A 25360-nucleotide genomic window follows, 5' to 3' on the forward strand; every position below is an offset into this window, starting at 1 on the left:
GGTACTTACCATTGAATCCCTATTTTTCAGAGGCTACAGGGGGACAAAGACACCGAGATACATTTCACCCCAGGACATTGGTAAAAACGAAATCCTCCACTAATAATGGATTTGTCAGCGCCTCAGCTTACCACTAGCCCAGCAATGACACAACAATAAGAGAAAGGAGGGACTAACATTCCTGGTCACCCTGTGCCCAAACTATGCTATGGAGAATCGCCTCCATCCAGGAGTTGTTTTTCCCACCCAAGTGTTACACCAGAGCCCCTCCGTTGCACAGTCAGAGGGATCCTCGAAGGATGCCACACCAAGGAGGAGAATCGTGGTCCTACTAGACAGAAGGAAACCCAGAAAGTCCATTGCTTGTTTCCCACAGCTCCAGGCCACAATGGGAAAAGGGTAAAGGTCTCCAAAAGGTTGCAATGTGCAAAAACGTTTATATGGATCCAGTACACCATGTTATTAAAAACCTTGGCCGATTGGGAAACAATTGCCGGCAAATCTAATTTAGGAGATGGAGCTTAGAGGCTGCTCCTGGTTCTTAGAGTCCTGAATATTCAATACTGAAAGCACCGTCAGTATCTTCAAAAACGTAAAGGGGACAGAAGCCAGTTTTTCCCAAGTGCCCTCACTCTGAGAGGTGAACCGTATCTCAGCTCCTGTGTCTCCCGAATACACGTTTCTCTGACTCACCTGAAGGCGTCGGTATACGAGGCAGTGTCTTCGTACAATGATGGAATGCAAGATACTGGGAGATGTAGAATATAAGGGGAAACATAGGAGGACCAATGTCTATCTCTACCATTACTGTATGTACAGCCTCTTATAAGCAATATTTCTATAAATAATATGTTCTGATGCCATCCTCGCAGAATCCATTCAGAAAACATGTGTATTTCAAGAAATAAGCTATTCACTAGTGTAAATTATAAGGATATTACAAGTCACTTGTAAAAAAAAAAAAAAAAAAAAAATCAGAATTCCCATATTAATACATGAGACTGCAGGCTGATTTTGTAAAAAGTGACTTGTAATATCCTTACAAGGATACCTTATAAAACTGTAATTGACAACAATAGGTTGGATATAAGGTCTATAAACAGTTATTAATGATATAATTACAGAAGCGATTTTAATATGTGTAAAAAAAAGTTATTCAAATAATATATTCATCTATATAATCAGTGAGATCTGATCTCATCACTTCCAGTTCATTAGGAAAACGTGTGTATTCTAAGAAATATATTCACCCCCTACTTCCAGTTATTACAGACACTGGGGGGTAAATGTATTAAGGTCCGATTTCTGCCTTTAGACACATTGACCTTTTAAATTTTGCCTGCAAAGTCGCCAAATATCATGCGATTTGCAGAACTCAGACCTTGATACATTTACCCCTAGAAGTCACATCGGATTTCAGAGACTTGTATAAAATACTCTCTGTGACTCCTAATATCCCTATAATATACAGTAAGGAATACAAGATCACACTTTTATACAACAGTTACTAATAACCAGCATACTTTATCCTTATAGCTTCAAGCAATGATCTTAATGATTATATGATATGATACGATCTGATGCTTGTGAAGAAAAGTGACACAGGAGAAGAGGTGGTGGAGTGCTAGCTCCTAGGGTTCACCTCTGGTCCCCGTTGGACAGGAATCTCTCTAGCGTTGGTGGTATCTCCTCGTCGGAGCGGAATGAGGATGGCTGTGCAGGGGAGCGAGGGAAGGACACGCTGCTCTCTGAGGTGTACCTGGGGTGGAGGAGAGGAGAGGAGATGGAGCAGACTATAGACTACGGCACAACACTATCACAGGGAGAACACACAGCACACAGAGCGGGTGGAACAAGGAACAACATGAGAACGGACGTGAATGTATAATAAAATATTCTGTAAAGCGGTTGTGTAACATGTTGATGTTTTATAAAGATTAAATCAAAACAATAATTAGGAAGGACATCTGTATCTCCAGATAACAGACACAAAAACACACCAGATGAGGACCATATGTATTAATGTGCGAGTATGCTGTATGAATATATGCATGATTGGCACGTTAAATGTATGAAAATGTAGCAACACCTAACCTTACGGTCATCACCTTTGGAAGTGCAAACATTTTGGAAGCAGTATATTTTGATTGGAAATAGGCGCCATCAAGTGGTCAATAAAAAATAATATACATGGCATCGAGAGTGATATTCTATTCGCTTTAAATCACCACTTACACCCTCCCTCATCTGGGATTACTGGAAACTGGAATTGGTAAAATCGGTTTAATGTTACGCAAGGTTCCTTTATATAGAAGGGTTGGATACATCGCTGGGTTCATACCGGGTATGCTGAGAGTCTTCGTTTACCCCATCAATTTCTAGCGGTAACGTCAGAACATATATATCCAGCATGACGCTCAGATCCGCCAGCGAGACGCTCTGCAGAGTCTCGCTGTTCTCAAGGCAGCCGATAACTTCGCCTAAGAAAAGGGGGCAGGAGCCAAAAGTCAGGCACAGAAAAACTTTAGGGGAAAAAAAAACAAGAACACCCACATGTCTGAGAGTTGCTTTGTTTAAAAAGTTATTGCTTGAAAAAGATAAGGATGTAACATAACCATAACATGGCCACAAGAGGGAGTGTGGCTGAAACTGCTCGTTACAGGAGCAATATATTTACTTAGCCTTTTACAGAGAAGAAACAGAATTATACAGTACTTGTAAGTAGAGCAATTGAGCAACCAGTAACACTCTAGTTATTGCGGCACTACAGATCCCAGTATGTCCTGCCAGTCAATGGCTCATTAGTGCCTGCTGTGACTTGTAGTTCCACAATAGCTGAAGGTTGCCACTCTTTGTAGCAAAATATGGTTTCTTTCTCCAGTGATGATATTACTCGAAAGTAAGTGCAGTAAGGAAAACTGCAGTAAACATTAAAGTGATTTAGACGTCTATAGTTACAATAATGGAATTTTCAAGTAACACCATTTTTCCATACAATTTCTCATTACTTCCATAAACTTCCCGTTTAATTAACTTACCAAGGCAGGTGGGCAGTGAGAGTACCGGCATAGATCCATGCTGGTTCTTGTTGGTCACCGAGCAGATGAGGTGCACGAACAGAGGAGGCATCTCGTGCTCCGAAAGGTCCTGCCCATTCAGCGAATCTCCTCCCAACACGCTGAAAGAGTCGTCATCCTGGTTCACGGTCTCCGATCCCGACAAGGACTCCGCATTATCCGAATGCTCGCGGTATTCGACCTCCAGGTCAGAGTCGCTCTCAGTGGTGATGCCCGCTGCGGACATGTTACCTGTTGAACACATGGGTATTTAGAAGACAATTAAGTCTCTACGAAGAACCGAATTTTAAATTGTAAAAGGACCATTGCTTTCCTCACCCTCCTCTACGGCCTGTTCTGCTTCTGAGACTTCCATGTCGTCACTGGGCTTTCTGTCTCCTGTTTCACGAGCGGCGTCCTCCTATTGATGACAATGTGAGTCAATCACAACACAAACGGTTAGGGAGATGGGCTCTTTGTGGAATAATGAACCAGCATAGAATAAGTATAAATACTTGTGGCGGATTTACAACCAAGAATGATCGAGAATAGGAAAAAGTCTTATGAGATATACTTACCTCTCTCCTCTGAGAAGAAGGACAAAAGAAGAAATAATGAGGGTTTGATGGCACGGTCTTGAAATGAAGACTTCCGATTGCAAGAAATTTATCCTAAATAACACAGTAAGATAAGGTAGAACAACGTTGATGCTACAAAGGATCAACAACAAGATGGAAAGAACTATGTGGCAGAGAGCGGATGTAGACCTGGATGATTCTGTGAAGGTCCGGAGACACCTCGCAGGGTTGCCCGGTTTCCAGGAGAGAGAGCTGGAATTCCGGACATGGATGTTCTAGAGTAGATACTTCATGGGCTTCTTGTTCAGCACACTCCTCTGTATCCACACTGGCGAGAGAACATGAGGCGAAGGATGAAGCATCAAGTAACCAGTTGGCTCCTACACGACAAGGTTATGGTTACTGTACCTGGACTCAGACAGCAACACGGCACTGTCTCGGGCAGTCCGCTCCTCTTCTTGCTCCAGGCTGCCGATACGGAAGCTGGCTTTATGTGGCCGGACATTCGGAGAGGACCCCGATGCCGCCTGCGACTCTCGGAAGCTGCGGAGGTGCCCACACAAGGTCATCAGGAAGTTGGTGATGTCGATCTCCTGCAGCTGCTCCTCGCAGTAATCCACCGCTGTCAGCAGGTCTTGGTGAGACACCCAGAGAGATTGCTGTAGAGCCTTGAACAAGCCTAGCATGGTACCATAACGAGCAAAACACAACAGGACATGATGGGTTAAATACAGTAAAAATGAAACAGAGAATGTAAAGTAAACAGTGAAACGAGTCCGTCATCTGGTCTTTGAGGAGCAAATTTGGCCAAATAACACTAGAACAGCAGGTAAAACTGCAGTCTGATTAAAAAAAAAAAGCCAGTAGGGGGCGCCCACCCACAAATCATAAATGTAGGCATTGGAATGTCTACTACAATGTTTAATGACAATCTTTCTTGGATAACACCTGCAGCCTACAAACAAAGACAACATCGTCCTCCCGTCAGCTCTGACCTTTTACATAGCACTGGTGATAGTGTTCCTGGAGCAAGTTGCAATAGTTGACCAGTTCTTTTTGCCTGTGGTGTATGAAAGTACTCGCTGATGGCCTCTCCTGGGACTGAGACCTGTGGGTGCAGACAGTCAGCTTTAGTACAGAAGGCAGGGTTGCTGCTGCTCGTTATCCAGTCATAAGTAATATAGAAAATACATTCAACGTAGGATTGTAAAACAGAAATATAGGTAGATATGCACCAGTCTTCTTCTCGCGGATTAAAATGAGGATATTACTGAAATCACTACTCAAAGAAGCTCTGTAGACGAAAGAGCTTACACTTTCCCCAGGGATATACCCAGCGCTGACTTACTGTATGCAATAAACGATTTACAATACTTGGCTCCCTCTCTACAGAGGTGGATTCCACCTGACTTCTATGTGACGGCTGTAGAGCTGACAATCTTTCCACCTGTGTTCATACGTACAGGGTCTGCGATTATTCACCCCCTTGGAAAGATCAGAGTGCGCCCCCCCCCATTGCACACAGGAGATAGATACTAAGTGCACATCTAAGTAGTAATGCAGTTTAGTTGGAGATCTCTCAATGTAATATAAACAAAACAGGAGAGGTTTCTGCATTTATTAGGAAGATACATCAAATGTACACCTCAGGGACTTTCACTGTTCTCCCTGAAACGCTGCGTGTTCCCTGCTTTTGTCTACAATTAATAGGTGAATAACTCACTTTACAGCGTTGGTTGACGTCTCTTGTCTTTCATTTTTCTACGCACCTGTTGCCTCAAGCACAACTCTCTGTACACAGAGCTTGGCCGGTAAGCGATGTAATATATTACAACTATGTTTGACTTCGAGAAATGGGACCTATGAATATATATATATATATAATTTTTTAATTTATAGCTCTGTTCTGCAATCTAATAATGAAACGCCAGCTTGGTGTAGTTTGCAAAGTTCACCGTTGTTAGACACGTTTCATTAAGGTGCGAACGCCCGTTGTCTTCATTTTATCCTTGGAGATCTGTGTGTAACCTAGTTCAATATAGAGGAACTAACCTGTAGCCAATCAGAGCATTAGAATCCTTTGTTACAACCAATGCTAAATGACAGCAGGAAGCAGAAGTGAGAATGGGACCTGTACAACCCGTGTCATGTTTATACAGCGACTAACTACATTCAAAGAACAGCTGGTTATATGTAATAATGAAAATGGCAACAAACGCTATATGTGAAAGGTCTCTAAATATCCAGTTTGTTATATATCTGCAGGACATTGCCATCCATTGGTGCTGGAGTAATCACTTCATGGCTGATCCATCTATCATACACGTCAAGTCACGGTTGTCACACAAACAGGAGGATTCCAGGGCACTGACCGGGTGCTAGAGCTTACGGACACTTATAGAAAGTGGTGCAAAAGAAAAAAGGCGGAGTTGCCTATAACCACCAATTGCCCCTTTCCACCCACAGGAAGATAGATACGCATTCTTTCCAAAGGGTACTTTAGCTTAAACACCCATTGAAACCACAAACAACAATACGGATAGACACGCCGTACAATAAGCATATATAATATATACAGCAATCCCACAGACAAACACACAGAGTCTGCAGAGTACCAGTTAACGGGACAGATATTAATCATAGTGATGAGGACATGTAAGCGTGTTATTGACAGACATGTTCTACAGACAGGTGATCATACTGATGAATGTACTAGAGACGGCCCCGAGAAACCTATTAGAACGTCTATGAAATTATTTGTATTTAATACATTGGTGACATTTCTGAAAACTGTTCTACAGGTAACTGTGGAGAATAGAAGGTGTCACCATGACAACCAATTGCTGCAGTTTCATTATCGAATCTGTAACAGAAACAGGACTCCTTCTGATTGGTTGCTATGGGCAACACCTCCTTCCTGTGGGACAGTTATCAGAAATGTCCCCAATTTTGCACTCTTAAAAAAAAATGAAATTGCATTATAAATGTGTGTTTCCTGAGAAATGGTTATATAAAATGTGACATGTCGGTATGACTAATCACAACATTAAATATAACAGTAACTGGAAGAAATAAATACAATGAATGAGAGATTTAATATCCTCTCCTGAAGCTTCATCAGCTTGGTCTTTTATCTCCAAATCACTGTGTTTGTTAGACATAGCGCCACCAGGCAATCCCAATAAATATCTGATCTGGATTTAAGCGCACTGGAGTGAAAATCAGTTGACTGATTTCCGGCAATCTAATGTGATTTAGCTGATTGGAAGAATCTGGTTGTTCAATCAAAGGGCAATCTGATCACACACCTAGGTAGCCGCATAAAAACAAAGTGCTAGTCACTCAGTGCTTAGGCCAATAGTCCAGTTATCATCCTGTACTGGTAACTTATGTACTATATAATGGACAGATTTAGGGATACATCTTGTGTGATCAGTGCAATAACCATTAAAATATACTACACACACACACACACACACAAATACGATGCACAGTTCTTTCCTTGCAATCAAAAAATATTAGGGAAATCCTATAGGTGATCTACAGTGGTAAAGAACAACACGGATTAGGTTTACAAGGGCTCGTCTCCATGCAGATTACAAATACATCACCAATCTATGCAGATCTGCAAATTCATTTGTCAAATACATCAAGTAGGATAGCAGAAGATGGGTTTTAATGGGTTGTCCAATTTTGGGCACTCCTAAAAACAGGCTTTCCTTCCCAGAGTAAAGGAAAATCGAACAGAATTCTGCTCAGTGAAATGGAGTGTACAACACGCCGCCATAGATCTGCCCAGAGATCTACGGAGGGTCTTCCAAAAAGGTCTATTGTGAGCTACAGAGACCCCCAATCAACCAGCGCCAGGGGCCGTAGAGCGAGCCGGCTCTTGGCTTCAGGTAATGAGTGGTTCCGGTGTTGTACAGAGGGTTTGTTTTTTTAGAAGGAAACCTACTGATATCTCAGTTTAAGCACTTCAGGTCATAATCACAAAGTTAGAGTTCAATCACAAATAGGGTCATACCATCACATTGTAATTAAAATAACAAAAACAAAAAAGAAGCCCTTAGCTCTTTATTCATAAACAAATAGGGGTGAATTCAATGGGCCGCCAGGTGATACGAAACCGGAATACGGTGTTAAACGTATCACTTATCTGATACCAAGTAACACTAAGTTTTAAAATAAATTTACAGTTGCTAACACCATATGTAAAGTGTCATTTGCAGCATTGGTAAATTTGTATAACAAAATTTAAAAACAAATTCTATAACATTTTTGTTAACTTGACCCAGCCTTAAAAATTAGATTGTGCTGTTTTAATAATAAATAATAAGAATCAAAATCAGTGTTTGGAACTGAAGATTCTTCCATTAAAAAGAAACATAATTGGAATATTCTAACGTTGGGTTGGAGACAGTCAGCGTGGACGATGCCCATCAGCAAACCAGACGGGCCACAAAAACCAGCACACCAGCAACACACGATTCACACATGTAACACGTTCAGCACATGCAGCTAAAGCAGAGGTTAGGCTCACCACCTCGCCACACACCCCAAACTCCACACCCAGCCACCCGTTACCGCCCCGCTCATCTCCAGCTGCTGCAAAGCAAGGTTGCGCTTTAATACTACCTGGTTTTCAATTCTTGAAAGATTTCCCACGACACTGACTCCTGTTTAAACTCGCTGGGGAAGAGAGCAGAGCGTTAGCAGAGGCTGAGTCAGTGGTTTCTCCGGACTCAGCAGTTCTGCCTCCACATTAGATTCGGCGCCCTCTCATTGGTAACATTTAGGGGGACGTCATTGGTAAAGTTAGATATAGGTTAATGTTGACATTATCCTGCACCAATGCCGAACATGAAAGAAAACTGAGCAATGTGCGTTTTGTTTCTTAAAAGTTGCTCCTCGATATTAATGGGATAAGAAGACATTTATTTATTACTAAACAATAGAGATAACCTAATTTCAGCTGAAGTGAGATTAAAGAGCGACACTCATTGGAATCAACTATTTCAAAGCTAATCCAGAATGCATGAGGATGCTTCTGATCAATTCTCAAGGGACCAGTAAATGGCATCACTGCAAACGCAGCTTATTAATTCACTATGAATTGGTGAGGTAACCGATTTGGAGGGAAGGGATAGACTACGTTGTAATAAATATTGGCACAGGGCTCTTTCTATGTGGAATAATGTAATTAGTGGAACCTCAAAAACTTAGCTTCTTAAAGAGATGTTGTACTGTAATACTGGTTACATTACAACATCTCTTTAACAGGCTAAGTCAGTTTTCCTTCCTCTAGTGGGTTCAAAGTGCAAAATTAACCATAGTGGTCTATGATGCAAACAGAACCCCTATCCCACCTGTAAACATTTCCTTTACACACGCTCTAGTAGAGTGTATATAGCACTCACTTGTCCCGCAGCTGCTGTCCTTTTCAGTGGTCCGAGCCTGGTGAGTTTACGGCTGCCCCCCTACATCACAAACACAACATCATATCGTCTCACCTGAGTAAGGAGCAGATATCTGCACTATGGACGGCCCACCGACGATGGTGGGGGCTTCAGGACAGGTGAGTGCTATTTACACTGTACTAGAGAGTGAACAAATATAGGAAATAAGTGCAGGAAGGATAGGGGTTTATTTTATTTATATGTACATATTAAACCACTGAAAAGGAAAAAAAATCCTTAATATCAAGACTAATCTGCCTGACATGTTTATAGTATACGGCGCCTTTTGATTTAAAAAACACAAAAAAAAACAAAAAAACTCCACAACATTTAACCTCTGCAGCTTCTGAACACAAATTTCTACCAAATTAGCTGCTTTTCCATTTTTTAATTTGAATGCGGGAAACACACACGTGGGAGGAAGACCAGGGGAAGTAGAGAAACAGACGGGACAGAGAATAAAACATTCTGGGGGTGGGGGCTGTTCAATTACCGCAACGTGTCCCCAGAATGTCCGTGAGTCACTACGCAGTGGAGAATTGACAGAAATCGCAGCTCATTTTTCCTTGCGCCCCAAAGTGCGAGGAAAACCAAGCAGAGATTTCTACCTTAATTGTCGGCAATGTGCGCGGCATAATGTCCGCGTGCCACATCGCCAGTGATTGAATTCCTCACTAGAGCCGAGAGGATAAAATGATTTTACGTTCTGGAGAGATAGATAGGAGAGAAATGAGAATTTGTGGTCAGCGAGAGTTACAGAATGCAGTAAATAGAGCCACAACTAACCTGAAGAACACATCACAGGACAGTCTGTGCCGCTGAGGGCCGACTAACTGCTCCCGGAGAGCCTCCAGGGGGCAATTGTACACATACACCGGGCAGCGCAGACGGCGTCTGGAGCTTGCGTCTTGCAGGGATGACTGACGGCTGAAGGAGAGGTGCGTTTCCCTCCTATGCTCCCCCTCTTGTCCGATACCTGGTGCGGGGAAAAACAATTCTTCCATGAAAGTCTCCTCAAATTCAGATATAAACGAGATATTTCTCATGTTCCGAAATGAACGTATCTCATCATTTAAGTTAGCATGAGCAGATTCTTGGGTACACAAAGATTAGACAAGTGCAATGGCAAAAACATGTCTAAGAAGAAGTAGAAAGAACCTACTGTCTTCAGCTACAGGCTGCATACATAGTACAATGTGGGGGACGAGTCTTACCCACTGCAGGGGTGACGCTCAGGGTGGGGATCCCAGCACTGGACGGTGGCATCTCTGACTGAGAGGAGTTGCATAATGAACTTCCCGCTGAGGAGACGTCTGGAGGAATCAACAGCTTCTCTACGTCTACAGGAGAAATCAGTGATTCAGCCAACCTTAGACTGTATGTGGATTACTAGACATGTCATGTGTGACCTGGATTCACGCGGATGTCCAGCACCAAACACTAATACCGAATATACTTGAGTAAAGTAATCAAAAGCAATTTAAATGGTGTGTAAACATTCTATGTATCCACATATTTTCTTATGCCAAAGAAAGCCAAGAAATAAAGATTATATGTAATTCCTGCAGAAAGTACAGGTTTGACATCACGACACATTGCTCCAAAACGGAGTATTGTTAATGCGTACTGTTATATCCCTTACTGCGAGGCTGTAGGGCAGTGATCGGCAGGGGCCACTAATACACTTCAGGGGCCGCATGGACCCGCTAACCTTCCAAAGGGCTGCACATTACACTTAATCTCAATAAGTTAAAATAAAGCATTTAATCAAAGAAAGCGACACCTATCTGTAAAACAGCAAGTGTTACAAGCTATAACAAACCAATCTGATAAAGCAAGAAGGAGCTGGGGGGCCGCAAGCAAACACTCGGAGGGGCTGGGGACAGAGGAGGGGTCTGATGTTTGACTGCACCCTGTGCACTTTTGTATTTTTGTTTTGTACTCTTTGGTACTGGGCCACAAAAGCAGTTGAGCTTTCAAAGATAAACAAAAATTATAAAAAAAAAAAAATTAAACAAAAAAAAAAAAAACAGCGTCAGAAATGTACCCAGAGACCTCTCTTGTGGACAGCTGAGGACGTCACTGTGGCAGCCATAAATACATATAAAATACTAATAGGATATCAGATACGGTACCAGAGAAAGTAGCTGGAAGGAAGGTCAGCAGCAGGTGCTGTGGGTTCACCATTCGGGCATAGCAGCGCCACTGTGGGTGCCCCTCGCTGCTCGCTAATACTCTGCTGTCATCCATCTCTTCTGCGGGACATGGGCTCTAATAAAAACAGAATGCAGGTCACCTCATCATCATTAATTTATATAGCACCACTAATTCTGCAGCGCTGTACAGAGAACTCACTCACATTAGTCCCTGCCGCATTGGAGCTTACAGTCTAAATTCCCTAACACACACACACACACACACACACACACACACACACACACACACACACACACACACACAGACAGAGAGACACTAGGGTAAATTTTTGATAGCAGACAATTAACCTACCAGTATGTTTTTGGAGTGTGGGAGGAACCCGGAGCACCCGGAGGAAACCCACGCCAACACGGGGAGAACATACAAGCTCCACACAGATAAGGCCATGGTCGGGAATCAAACTCATGACCCCAGTGCTGTGAGGCAGAAGTGCTAACCACTAAGCCACCATTCTGCCCTCACACAGCACCTACAGATCAACATTATAGCCACAACGTGTCTCACCAGCTAGACGGATTGTAGATACTGCAGACCAGACTGGATTAAACATCCAATCTTTAGCTCATCTTAAATTCTGTATTATCTGTAACATTTTACCAGGTAACCTCTGTTGTTGTCCCAGTGTTCTCCCCAGAATCTATTTCCCGGATGCTCCACCCGACTGTTTTTACTGCCCACCCGGCTCTTAGGAGTCCTTATAGGTGAAACAATGGTTTATTCTATTATAATAGATCAGGCACTATGTGAGCACTGCAGCCAGCAGTGTGTGTTAGACCACTGACCACCAGTCTGACCAGTCCTGGCAGGTGTGGGTAATAACCTCCGACATTTTTCAAATTTACTGCAAAGTATTACAACTGCCCCCATCCGGCTACTTCTTAATGCCACCCGGCTTTCAAAATTTTCTGGGGAGAACACTGTGTCTGCAATTGTTTTCCCAAGAAGCCACTAATCTATTTAAATGTATAGCAAGTCTCAATGTTTGGGAATGTTTCATAAACACTCTGCATGATTCCTCCGCACTTATACCGAGACACATTTAATAGGTTGAATCTGTCCGTCTCTGGTAAATCTAAGTATACAGAACCATTTCTGGGGAAAATACCTAACAATGTCATGGTGGCAACCACAAAATCAGCTAATCTCTCTGTCAGGAGCTCCCAAAATATTAACTCTGTTTGTCTGAGCAGAGATCTTTATACTGTTATAACAAAAGCAACAGTATAACACTTACTGGACTTATGTGATGCACAAGGGACAATGGAAACCACAATTCTATTATTTTAGACATAATTACTGAACCATCCCTCATGCAGAGTCAGCTTGATTAGTAAGGCTACGGTATTTAAATGCCTTGAAAATACCCCCTGTAATTAGATTTTAAGCTCTCTCATGAGCATAGCCCCCTATCCTTTGTTTTCATGTCTACATTTGTTTTATCTACTTCGTAGGATTCTGTTTTATACATGTCCTGTCCCCCCCCCCACCCCCACTCTCTCACACTGCGGAGCACTGTGGCGCCCTAGAAATCAGCGATAATATACAAAGTGGATTATGTGGGCTGCACCGAACTCCTGTCTATCAATGAACTCTGAGCTGGTGACGATATGTCTCAGCAATTGATAGGTTCACTCTTATAAATACTGGATCCTTCTCATTCTCTACAGGAACCACTGCAGTGATCATTTCTCTTCTGCCCAAAGCTGAGAACAACATTTTTCTTTTTGCAACTCTACAAAATCTGATTCCTCCGTCTTATTTGTTTAGAATGAAAAGGACCTTGGAGAGGAGCCAGCAGCAAAGGTGCAGACAGAAATAAAGAGAAATAAAGTAATTAAATAACAAAATATAGGTCATTTTGTGGAAGAAAATACTGGTAGTGTGAGAAACCAACTAACTGATAAACACATTTTAATTCATCACAGGAAGTATGCTTTAAACGGTGTTGATACTAATGTGTCACATTACAATTGGGGCACTTTGGGGGGTGGTGCGGTGCTCTGGGCAATATGGGTATTCAAACTTTTCTATTCAAAGCCACGGGGTACAAGTGTTGCTTTGATAAGAGATCATGTCAGCTTGCGCCGAGGGGCATGCTGTATATTACAATGAACTTGGAGGAAGAAGTGATCTGTGTGCATTGTATTAATAAGTGATCCAAAGAGAACTTTAAATGAGTATTAGTGGCTGATCAGACACAAACAGCAGGAAACCATGACTCAAGCAAAATGATCGCTTTCATCGCCCGCTGATAACCTGCGCTGCCCACTCTCTCGTTATGTCAGCCTGTCCCACGCTTGGCATGAGATCAAGAGTTTCATCTGCTTGGTAAATCTCTGTACAAACATTTCAAATGATATTCGATGAGCCAACCATGCAAATAAGCATATGTAAATTCTAAGTAGTTCTGTAACACAATATGTAGCAACTCACAAGACAAAAACACAATTGGCAAATAATGAGCGTTAATCTGCTGCGTAGGAAAGAAAAACTAAACAAGCACCAGCAAACATACGATCTGGTGCGTTCGATCTATGTTCCAGGAAATACCATTCTGTATTCTGTTTGTTGTATTAATATTAAAAGTGCAATTTTAATATTAATAGTAGTGAAGAAAATTAGCTTTGGTCCCATTAACAAAAGCGCAAAAGTTACAGAGGAAGACGGCAGAGTTCACAGAGGAGCAGAAGTTGGTACAGGCTGACGTCGGGGGTGGAGGAGTTAGGTGGAATTAGGGCGGTTATTACCACGTAAGGAGTAGAACACAATTACACGTTTATGGGGCAGTGTAAGAATGAGATTTCGTTTTGTGGGGCAGGATTACTGAAAGGAGACAAAGCATTTTATTGGCTTGCTGAGGAACATAATTTTCACTCTGGCGCTCTCCGTGTTTCGTCCTCTATACTTATAAAGGGACAGAGTTTTCTCTTCATGTTGCAGTCAGACCTTTGCACACACTGGGCCTGATACTTTCCGTATTTTGCGTAAAATTTTTCTCTGCATGCTCAGAAATGCACTATCCGCCAGTGAACACAAGTGCATGCAATTCATCTCTGAATGCAAAGGACACTTCCGACAGGCTACAATTTCAAGGGCGGAACGGGGGAGGGGAATGGGTGTATGCGTATAGTCAATGCACAGCAAGGGCGTGCCAAAGTGGAGTGCGTCCAATTTAAGCTAGGGCATCTCTCAGGTACGTATTTTTTAGCCATATCACATGCACCAGCAGCAGAGGGCAGGTGTAAGCATCAACTGATAGTGATGACAGGCAGACCTACATGCAGTTATCATCCAATTAAAAAAAAACAAAAACGAACAAAACCAAAACTCAAATTTCATTCCTTGATGATCCGGGCCCAGTAATGAAGTGTGACACCTCCAACAATGGGGACAAACACAGGATTTGTAGAGAGGGGTTTCCACACCACGCCACCAGCGGGCGTGACCAGCATGCATGGGGGCGTGGCTATAATATTAGTGCTTGGCTGCTCTCTTACTCTTCCTATCCCCATAATATACATGAGCAATGCTGTGTGCACTACTGTTAGGTGCACGCAGCTCTCCCTTTTCAAGCAGAGCCGTGTGAAGTGGGAGCAGGGTGCAGCCACCTCAATTATACAGTGCCCCAGGCTTGGAGGGGGGTTTCCAGGCACTAGGAACTCCCTCCCCTCCCCCCTCGGTTTGCCTATGAACAAGTCACCTCATTCTCATGATTCATATAAGCTATACATGAGACAAACCAAAGAGCTATAAAGTGGCAGGAATTTGAACTTTGATGTGACGCTTACACTTTTGCAAAGACCACCCCTTTTCCGCGTACTTAGTCCTGAGAGCGAAAAGCAGACGTGCACCTTGATGTGCTCTGGGAAGACCATCTAGGTCCAACGCCAAGGTGGCTTGCGGTGGCCAGCTACATTTTGTAAATTGGGCTCAGGGCCAAGTCATACAAGTAAGTCACTGTAATCTGTCAAATAGGGCAGATAACACGAGGCACAAGACAACAGCAGAGGCAGGAAGAAATCTCTTCCCCTGTACAGTAAACATATTCTTACATTACCACAAAGCAATGAATGAATGACAGACATTACCCAACGGGAGCGCTGGAAAGATGTTGGTTATGGGCAGCAACACACCAAGACCAAGATGGATTGTGCCTTCTGCATCCGGCTACAGACAGACCAGTTCCACACCACATGGCACACAACATCAATTTCATTATCATCATATTTACACAAACATTTTCAAAAGCAAATACAACTATATTTCAGGATAAATATTATTTCTTAAGCATTAACTTTTACTTAATTTATTTATTTTTTTTAACTGTGCCACATCTACATTTACACACATCAGCGACATTCAATATATACCATAGGAAGAGCTTGATCTACCAGATGCCCCTCGCAGAAACCACTATAAGCAGGACACTAAACAGTTAATGGTGATACCTGTATGGTGCTGGCTGAATTGAAGGACTCGCGGTGACCACTGTTATGTGAGCAGAATGAAGAGTCAACAGTCTTGGAGGGGACCGAACTGATCAAAGATTCCTCTGTAAATAGTCATCGGGATTCCATCATTTAATAGAGGCGAAGATGTTAAGAGAAGGACAGAAAGAGAAATGCAGTTATCAGACATAATCCAGCAAGTTATTGGGACTATAACAAGACTCCGATACGAGAAGGGTCTCAGACGTACCTCCGGGGAAGGAGAAAGGAGCCGCATGTCCGTCGCGATCACGCTGTAGAACTTGCTCCATGAAGCTCAGGTGGTCTTGTCCATCGAGTGGAATCTCCTGATCATTGAGGTCAGTCTGGAGGCAGCTGTGAAAGGAGCTGAGCAGCATGTCATTGGGCAGCGAGGCCTCCGCCGTCTGATTCTCTGTATCAGCTACGGGATAGAAGCATAAAACGTTCAATGTGTATTCCAGGAGTCCATTCCGTTAGGTTAAAGAACCGAATGGCTGGCAGCCAATGGGTGTAAATAGGGGGGGGCTTGAGCTTTTTGACGGTTAATTTAAAGTGCCCAAGCTCCATATCACTGCACTCTATACCCAGTGCCCCCCATAGGATTTAGGAGATCATCATCATCATTTATTTATATAGCGCCACTGACTCCGCAGCGCTGTACAGAGAACTCATTCACATCTGTCCCTGCCCCATTGGAGCTTACAGTCTAAATTCCCTAATATAGACACACACTCACACACATAGAGAGGGAGACAGACAGACGGGTAGAGACTAGGGTCAATTTTGATAGCAACCAATTAACCTACTAGTATGTTTTTGGAGTGTGGGAGGAAACCGGAGCACCCGGAGGAAAACCCACGCAATCACAGGGAGAACATACAAACTCTGCACAGATAAGGCCGTGGTCGGGAATTGAACTCATGACCCTAGCGCTGTGAGGCAGAAGTGCTACCACTTCGCCACTGTGCTGCCCATGATGTGATTTTGGGTGAAGATGAAGTAGTAAATATAGAAAATTAAACGTTATTTGCCTTTGCTGTGTCTGTACGTGTGCTACATAGTTCTAATGGTGCCACACCATCTTCTCTTGTAATGCTCAGTCTGTTTCTAGCAGAACGTCTCATTCTCATCAATGTGAGGTTCACAGGGGAGAGGTATCAACACCCACTCGCCCCACTTCAGACAGGCATAGAGAGGAGCGAGGCATAGGATTATCAGACCTAGCGAGATATCTGCAGATCTAATTAACAACACGTCAAAGGTAAGTATGCTTTATTTCTATATTAAGTCCTTAAACTTTACTTTTGGGTGTAGTTCTTACAGAATCCAGTACACAACACACTATGTGCACCAAGACCTGCTCTGCGAAGAACAAGTTACAGCCGGGACCATTTTTCCTGTAAGTAAGAAACACCTCTCGTTACCTCTGCTCAGTGTCAGGAAGAACATCTCTATCTGTTGGCATTTAGGCAGCAGTTTCATCAAATCAAAGTGAAATGGGACCTCCCGAATGCAGAGTCCGCTGCTCTCTGGGGGGTCTGCAAAAGAAATCGATTAATGAAAGCCGTACCCAACACACTAACCTTACTGCAGAACTCACAAGCTTAACTTCTTAATGAGACTGTCAGTTATATGTTACATTCTAAAGCCTTCGCCTTCCCAGATGGTGGGGAACTACAAGTACCATGATGCTCTGATAAAAGCAACAAGGCAACTGGGGCTTAAAACATCCCTAAAGGCTGGAGAGCAGCAGGTTGTCGACGCATTCACTAGCTATATTATATATGTAATAAGCTTTGCAGAAAATATAATTCTGTATAGATTTTCTCACCTGAACTCTCCGTTTTAGTCAGGATGGGGGAGCTGCCATCTTTGTTTTGGCAGAGCTGAACGATGTACTCAAACGTTAACATGATGTTGATACAGCTCTGATCTCTGGGGAACAGCTGCAAGAAACAGGGATTATAAATGAAGTTAGCAGACCAAGATGACGAAATATAGCGTTAATGAGAATCTTGTCCAGAAGAGTGAAAACGTAGCAATGTAAGTATGGATCCTCAACATTGGAACACATTTATGAGTGTGTATTTTTCTACTTGTGCCTCAACTTTTAATTTACACCTATTGTATGATAGTTTCTGAAAAAAGTGACAAACTGCGTTAAGTGGCTCTACAGGTCACATGTCATAGCCACTCCCCCAATGACATCACACAAATATGGTGCTACAGGTCACATGTCAGCCACTTCCCCAATGACATCACAACATTCTAATGCTACAGGTCACGTCATAGCCACTCCCCCAACGACATCACACAAATGTGATGCTATATATTCAATTAGCCAATCGTTCCAATGACATCACTGTTGACCTGGATTTTGACGTACGTTATCCTGTAAAAGCTAGCAGCGCTGCTTTATAAATGTGCGAAAGGTTCTTTCTGTGCAGCGTTTTTAATTTGGATATCTGTCCCTCCGCATGCTTGTAGGTACTCACAGCTTGAGGAATCTCCGAGTACATAAGGCCTTGCAGGTGCTTCCAGCTCTCGCAGGTCCCCATGACATAGCCGATCTGTGGCTCCACCCAGCACTCAGACACCAAATGCAGCTCGGTGTCCTGCTCTATGGCCTCCACTTCCATGTCATTGTCCTCATCCGTGGAGAAGCTGTGTAAGGACACGTGTGTAGATGTACTGGAGCACAGAGATAATCCAGGCAGACACAGGAGGAACAGAGAACTTACCTGTCTTTGGTGGAGGTGACATGCGGGGGAAAGAGAATGTACTGGATGACACAGCTGTGTCTCTCTATACTGCTCTCACCTATAGAATCGCTCTGCAGAGAACACAGGGACACAATAACTGCAGACTTAGAACAAATACAGAATACAAGAGAATAAGGACAGACTGTCTCACCTGAATGGGGACCTCTAAGACCATGTTAAGGATTCCTTCTCCGCTGGAGGCAAAATGGAACCCCTCAGAGAGTCGGATCCTGAAAGGTACAAAACAAGGAGGACCAGCGTTAACCATCATCACATTCGATCCGTAACACCGGAAAGGCCAGATTCCCCTCAAATAAATTTTAGTGTTTCATCAGCGATTTGTATGGCAAGGTAAGAAATACGTAGATTGTAAGCTCTTCAGAGCAGGACCTTTACTACCTTACGTCTCATGTCTGACCACTTTGTCTGCCCCGCCTGTACCAGGTACATTTTAGGCTGCAATTTTAAATAAGTGAGTGTCATTCTGCTACGTTCAACTTACATGTATGGAATCCATACTGACTTTGTGCCAACTGTGCAACTCATATTTGTACCACCACATTGTGTTATTATGCTTAATTTGCACTCATGAATTTGTACGTTGAGTGTGGGCCTTAAGGCGTCATACAAATAAACGATGATGATAATGAATGTGTTTGCCTGGTCCTTCTGTACTATTTCCAAAAGTATGCAACAAATAAGATACTGCCTCTTGCAGAATTATATCACTCGATTTAAAGTGAGAGTAGTGGTGAGGGACACGATTAGTCATATTTTTATTGTACATGGCTCTTTTTATAGAATCCAGTCTGCAGTGTAACTTTAATGAAGAACATTTTTTTAGGTAATGACTACATTATCGCTAGTTACAGATTTTGTCATTTCCGTGGTCAATGGTCATGAACGACGACGTACTCCGTGAGAGTGGAGAGGATCTGTGCCATGGACGTGATGGGCACACTGGCCGTCAGACTTGACTGCACAGACCAGATCCATCTCTGGTGGTAGAAGTAGCGGGACAGCGATGCCAGTGTGGAGGAAGCCGAGCGGTTGGTAATGAGGGGTCCGGGCACGGAGGTGTGCTGTGCCAGGCTCTCCAGGTTCAGGATAAATGGGGTTCGGTAATCCAGAGGCAGTTTATCATACCTAAGAGAAAGCAAAAGAACAAAGTGACTGGTAGACCTGTAACTGGACTGGTTAGGTAATCTTAAGGGTCTAACAGAATCTACTAATCCAGAATAGTCTGTAACACTGGTAGCCCCTTTGTACGTACAGCCACCATATAAATACAGGCATTTCATAAGCAATTTGTATGGCAAAGTGGAGAAGCATATATTGTGATTGTCTGGTCCTTCCGTATTTCCATATACATGCAACAAACAATACACTGCCACTTGCACAATTATACATATTGCGCAGTTTACAGGGAGCAGAAATATCGGTGGTTCAAATTGTTACACACAGTACAATGAAGTTACATAAACAGGGTGATTCAAAAGTCGCAGTACACCCTTTTATTTCAAAAACTCTACAGGAATTGGGCCGATTGGCCGATTTCAAGATGGCGCCCATGTTTGGTACATACCGTAAAAGATAGACCACGTCACCCATACCTTACTGGAGTATTCAGGGTTCCCAATTTCCTGTAGAGTTTTTGAAATAAAAGGTTGCACTGCGACTTTTGAATCACCCTGTAGAACTAATTCAGCAGATCGCCCAGTAATTCCGGCTTAGAGTGGACCCGTTCAATTGCCCACAGTGGAGACATCCGATTTGTCATTTAGTTCATTAGAAACTAGTGGTACTACTGAGGGACGAGGCACCCAGGTGAGGTGAACCGTGCAGCACACCAATACTACCACAGGTACTGTATATAGAGGAGTATCAGGGAAGAGGAGTTATTCTGCAATATACACTTGTTGGGTGGGAATTATTTTAATATTAATTCCGATATAAAAGCTCCAAGGTGTCTTACTGTCCAAAAACTACAGTATTTACAACCAGACAAAAACAATAAAAAAAGGTTTAGTATTATCTCACTATTCTCAAATGTCACAATTTAAGAGGTCTGTATCCCTCAAATAAAATTGGTTTATATCCTCTTGTTATTCATTTTCATCTTCTCCAACATAATTATTGAACAACAGAACAAACCTTCTCCTTAGCATCAAGTTTATTCGATTTTACCTGACAGCCAGAGACACATAACAGGTCACTGCCAACGTTACCACATTATACAAAGCCTCCATCACACGACACACAGAGTTTAGGCTCGAACTTTGCACTCACTTGATGAGCAGCTTCTCAAGAGGTTTGTGCAGTAAGACCAGGCAGCAGCGGTCCGAGAAGGCTGGTGGTGGCGCCTGCGGGGGCGGAGACTTTGAGGGGGAGCCAATCACAATCATCTTCCTTTTAACCCGAGGTGTGGTCTCTTTGCTCTGCACCCGATGGGGGAAACGCAGCTGGAGGATCCGGTCCCTCAGCTCCTCTGCGATCTGTGAGGATTCAAATTAAAGCCAGGATAGATGGTTAAACTTATAAGAATCTTGTTCAGAAAATTATTATACTAAAATAATGGTTCTAAAATAAAAATAAAAAAACAAACAAAAACAAAAACACACAAACACACAAACACACAAACACACAAACACACCAAAACGCATAGCATAGAGAATAAATAAAAGCGAAAATAGTTTCTTCGCCATTGGTCAATTCATCACAGCCATAGATAACAAAATCCCCAAAGGTGAGGAAACACGTCAGACGACGGTCTAAATCCAAAGACTGCTCAACCTTTTGGCAACAACGTCTTAGCCAGCAAAATACTTAATCTGCGCGGTGAGGGTTTGAAGATAGTGCTCTGGATTGTTTAAACAGTTTAACTCTTATAATCCGGACAGCTCACCATTTCCACTAGAACAATATTGGGACATTGGTGGTGTTAATAATCAGGAGGGGTTAGAGCATTTTACACCATAATAAGAGCACAATTAATTCTGGATGCTTAAAAAGGAACCTCTTCCGGGGAAAATATCAAAGCTATATATTATATTCAGCAATTGTATTTATTTGATAATATGTACTAATTAGATGCTCTCTAGTGACTTGCCCTTTGTTATTTAATATGGATAAGTAAATAGTGACATTCTTATATTTTATGAATAGCAAGTCAATGTGTTATTATTAAATTGACATTAGGAAACGAACAGTTTTCTATTGAACAGCTGCTGTTCTCCATCCCTGTGATCCAACAACTAAAGGGTCCTTCTCTTTTTAGCCAAGAAACATGAACTTGTTTTGGAATTCACCTTGTTCCTGCAGTTTGCGGGAGTTCCCAGGGGAAACCCCAGCCGGAGCACCATGCATGGGGCTTTCCAGATAATCCGCACCACGCAGAACGACGAGGGGGTTTGGCCGGCATCACTGTGAAAGTAGATGGGAGAAATGATATAGAAATAAGAACTATACAAAGCTAGAGGGTGACTTATTCCCTTTAACAGATTAGCAGAACCTCCCAATAGAGGATGCCTGTTACCTCGACATTAGCTTGACATAGGAATAACTCTCCACAAGCACAAAGCTGCTCCAGTCCCGCAGCAGGGATGTGAGCGCCGTGTGGGAAATACGGCACAGAACTGTGCTGTAGCGTCCATTGTTTCCCGGGGTATGAAGGTGCTTAGGAACTGGCCTGGAAGGTTAATGAAGAACAGAGAGAACATCATATACCATAACCCTTTGCAGGACTGAAAGGCCAATTCATTAAAGTACTTATCATAATAAACAATCATGGATCAGACCATAGCAGCTGGATGTTACCCTTTAAGTCGGTGGTGGGTAGACCAGTTAGTAAAGTCCACATGTAGTTTCAAAGACATAAATCTGGAGAATGCCAGCCATAGAGATTCTGTAGTCTTTATTTGATCATTATGCAGTTTCTATACGTTTTGGACATATGAAGACCACAATCAAAACACACACACCTGGTGCACATAAATAAGGTACTGTAATTCATACCAACCAACCAGATGTTTACATATTTAGTACCGAGGAAACTCTGGTATACGCTAAACTCACAAGATTGTGTATCTGCCCACACAGGGTTCAGATGCAACTCCTTCTTATTGAACAGGGCAGAAGGAGAATAGAGGATAATCCACCTAGGAGAACGTCACAGCACCCCCCCATAAAATAAATGAAGCCATCTACTAAAACGAACATTAAGTAGAAGGGATAGCCGTTACGGACCCTATCTTTCCGGCAGTAAAAATGAAGATAGAGGCTGCTTCCTGTATGTGAGTGGAGTAAGGATTGAGTTCAAGCTGTTGTCCTGCCTTCCGCTGGTGATGGGACAGACACCCCCGTTGTTTGCACTGACATATGTTCCAAGATAAAGGACAGCTAGTAACTGATTGGATACGATAACAGTATCTTTTACTATGAACCATTTTTAATGAATCAACCGAATATTTAAAAAACTAAAACCTTTCCTGGATTTGGTTCTCCATAAAGGTGCATTGTGGTCTCTGATTTTAAGTTACGGCTCTGGGCTAACACCCCCGACCAGAACGTTTGTCATGGTTTTGCACTACTTAAGTTTTGTTGCAAATTATTTTTTTAAATTTCTCATTCTACCCGAGCAAAAATGACATCGGTTTTTGTGACACATTGGTGTTTATTTGGTAACATAATTCTATAATATTCCCAGATGTTATTTATACATTTAGAGCAATCCCAGAAAACTACACTAAAATGTATTTCTCCCAAGTACCAGAGTACTGAATATGTACTTCTAATCAAGATAGAGAGCAAGATCAGACAGACCACACAATACCAAGCTACCTTCCTGACAATCATACCCATACTTACATGTCATGTTCCAGGAGTAAGACAAGGCGGTGCACATGTAGCCAGCGTTGCCAGACGTTGGCATCCATTGAGAGAATCGGTTTCCAGTAAGACGCAAACTGGGAATGGCTTGAGTCGGAGTCGCTGTGCTGTAGCGACAATACCTGTAGATGTGAGAAGATAAAGTTGTGTCAGTCAGACCGCTGGATGCACCACAGAACCTCCTGCATGTCCTGACGCGGAGACACTTACCGGGGTTGTGGATCCTGGTGGGATATAAAAGAGGGGGACCCCGTTCTTGGTGCTCTCTGGGATCTTGTAATGTTCCGGGACAGTGTCAAATGATTTCAGATGTACCAACATCTGATCTGTCTGACTGATGCTGCAAAACAGGAATCAGTCAAACCCTCATCAAACGTCCAGGTGTAAAATGACTGTCAAAGAAGGCTCACAAAGGGGACGTGTAAAAGCAATCTAAAACTCATTCATTTACTCACGTCTTGTTTGGTAAAGGGAAATTATGGTGAGATTTAAGTAATTATTTAACAATTTGGTTTGACCACATTTTTAGGACCACTGAAATAACATTCTGTGTCTGAACCCAGTCTTAAAAATCAGGACAGAAATTACGTTACAGAACTGGTAAAAGAAATAGTTCGATCCTATGAAAAAAATAAATGTCACAAAAGGACTAATTGTTCTATATTCAGTGACGCCAAAGCTGCTAATCCAGCCTGTGAAAAGTGAAATGATAGAGGGAATGAATACAATGAAGCAATACGTCCCGTTACCTCTGGAGAGTGTTCCAGAAGCGCCGTATGACGCTGGTCCTGTACATGCTGGTGATGGGTTTCTTCATAGTGCAGCTGATATCGTGCAGTATATCGTAGCTCCCTTCCATTACTACCTCCACCCTGGTGGTGCGCTTGGAGGCATCCAAGGGCCACGCAGCCACTGCTAAGTACTCAACACGCATGTTGTGTTTCCAAAGAAGAACCAGTTTCACCTCCAACAAAGCTTAGGATGAAAGTATCAATAAGTAAAAGTGGTTTAAGCAGTGACGGGAACATTACATCCTAATGCTACAGAGCGACCAGAATTATAATACACTATTATATTGTATTAATATTAGAATAGTAAAACAGAAGTCTTCATCTGCTGACATGAAGCTAATGCTAGGTACACACTGGAGGTTGTTCAGCCAATTATTGGATCAATCACCTGATAAACGACCGCTCGGCCACATATCGTGTTCTCCAATGTATACTGTGTATACGCCAATGATGAACGACAGATGAACGGCAGACGTTCCAATGTGCTGATTCTCATTTTGTTTGGTTGGTCGTGCTGTTTAATATTCTCAAGCCAATCGTCTTCCAGTCATGTCGTGTGTATGCACGCACGATCACAACCTCCATAGAGTTTACAGAGTCATGGGGTAAGTGTATCAAGCTGAGAGTTTTCCTGCGGGTTTAAAATGTGGAGATGTTGCCTATAGCAACCAATCAGATTCTAGCTGTCATTTTGTAGAATGTACTAAATAAATGATAGCTAGAATCTGATTGGTTTTTCAAACCCGCCGGAAAACTCTCAGCTTGATACATTTACCCCTCGGCCTTTTCAGCTGATGCCGGCAATGAACATGTCCCGGTGACTATATGTATTGAGTGCTGTAGATTAAATAATTTGTTTGTTCCAAGACTGCATATTTCGCTTAAGAGTCACAGAAGCTAACGAAATTCGTTATGACATGTGGATAGCTATAACAAGACAGTTAATCAGGAATGAATGAGTGACTATTGTGCAGTCATTGTGTAATTCTAAGATCTGAAGGTAAATCGTGCGCATGCATGAATCGCCCGACCGGTCGGACCTTCAGTCGTTGGTACAATCGTGATAGATTACAGATTGGTCGTAAAATTCTCCAGTATGTACCTAGCCTAACTGAAACTAGCCACGACACCGCCTTTAACAATT

At 42.7% G+C, this 25360-nt stretch overlaps 1 protein-coding gene across 6 annotated transcripts in view; it reads right to left on the reverse strand.

The window, feature by feature from the left end:
* The window catches only part of SZT2 (SZT2 subunit of KICSTOR complex), a 93708-nt gene that overhangs the window by 49342 nt on the left and 19006 nt on the right, over positions 1-25360 (reverse strand). For 3 of the 6 annotated variants that reach the window (XM_075181695.1, XM_075181697.1, XM_075181694.1), the window contains exons 10-35: positions 24175-24400; positions 23636-23765; positions 23405-23547; positions 22074-22226; positions 21847-21961; positions 20828-21033; positions 19454-19684; positions 18690-18768; positions 18518-18609; positions 18272-18440; positions 17608-17722; positions 17201-17314; positions 16006-16197; positions 15756-15859; positions 11226-11361; positions 10305-10430; positions 9877-10066; positions 8270-8323; positions 4630-4742; positions 4043-4313; positions 3824-3962; positions 3635-3727; positions 3396-3477; positions 3039-3308; positions 2342-2480; positions 1643-1759 (exon numbers count right to left, since the gene is read on the reverse strand). In XM_075181695.1, the coding sequence (XP_075037796.1) occupies positions 1643-1759; positions 2342-2480; positions 3039-3308; positions 3396-3477; positions 3635-3727; positions 3824-3962; positions 4043-4313; positions 4630-4742; positions 8270-8323; positions 9877-10066; positions 10305-10430; positions 11226-11361; positions 15756-15859; positions 16006-16197; positions 17201-17314; positions 17608-17722; positions 18272-18440; positions 18518-18609; positions 18690-18768; positions 19454-19684; positions 20828-21033; positions 21847-21961; positions 22074-22226; positions 23405-23547; positions 23636-23765; positions 24175-24400 (3799 nt within the window). The remainder of the gene's footprint in view (positions 1-1642; positions 1760-2341; positions 2481-3038; positions 3309-3395; positions 3478-3634; positions 3728-3823; positions 3963-4042; positions 4314-4629; positions 4743-8269; positions 8324-9876; positions 10067-10304; positions 10431-11225; positions 11362-15755; positions 15860-16005; positions 16198-17200; positions 17315-17607; positions 17723-18271; positions 18441-18517; positions 18610-18689; positions 18769-19453; positions 19685-20827; positions 21034-21846; positions 21962-22073; positions 22227-23404; positions 23548-23635; positions 23766-24174; positions 24401-25360) is intronic. The other 3 variants (XM_075181699.1, XM_075181696.1, XM_075181698.1) reach the window with 2 other exon arrangements.

Source organism: Mixophyes fleayi, chromosome 8 (assembly GCF_038048845.1).
Source record: "Mixophyes fleayi isolate aMixFle1 chromosome 8, aMixFle1.hap1, whole genome shotgun sequence".
Classification (NCBI taxonomy): domain Eukaryota; kingdom Metazoa; phylum Chordata; class Amphibia; order Anura; family Limnodynastidae; genus Mixophyes; species Mixophyes fleayi.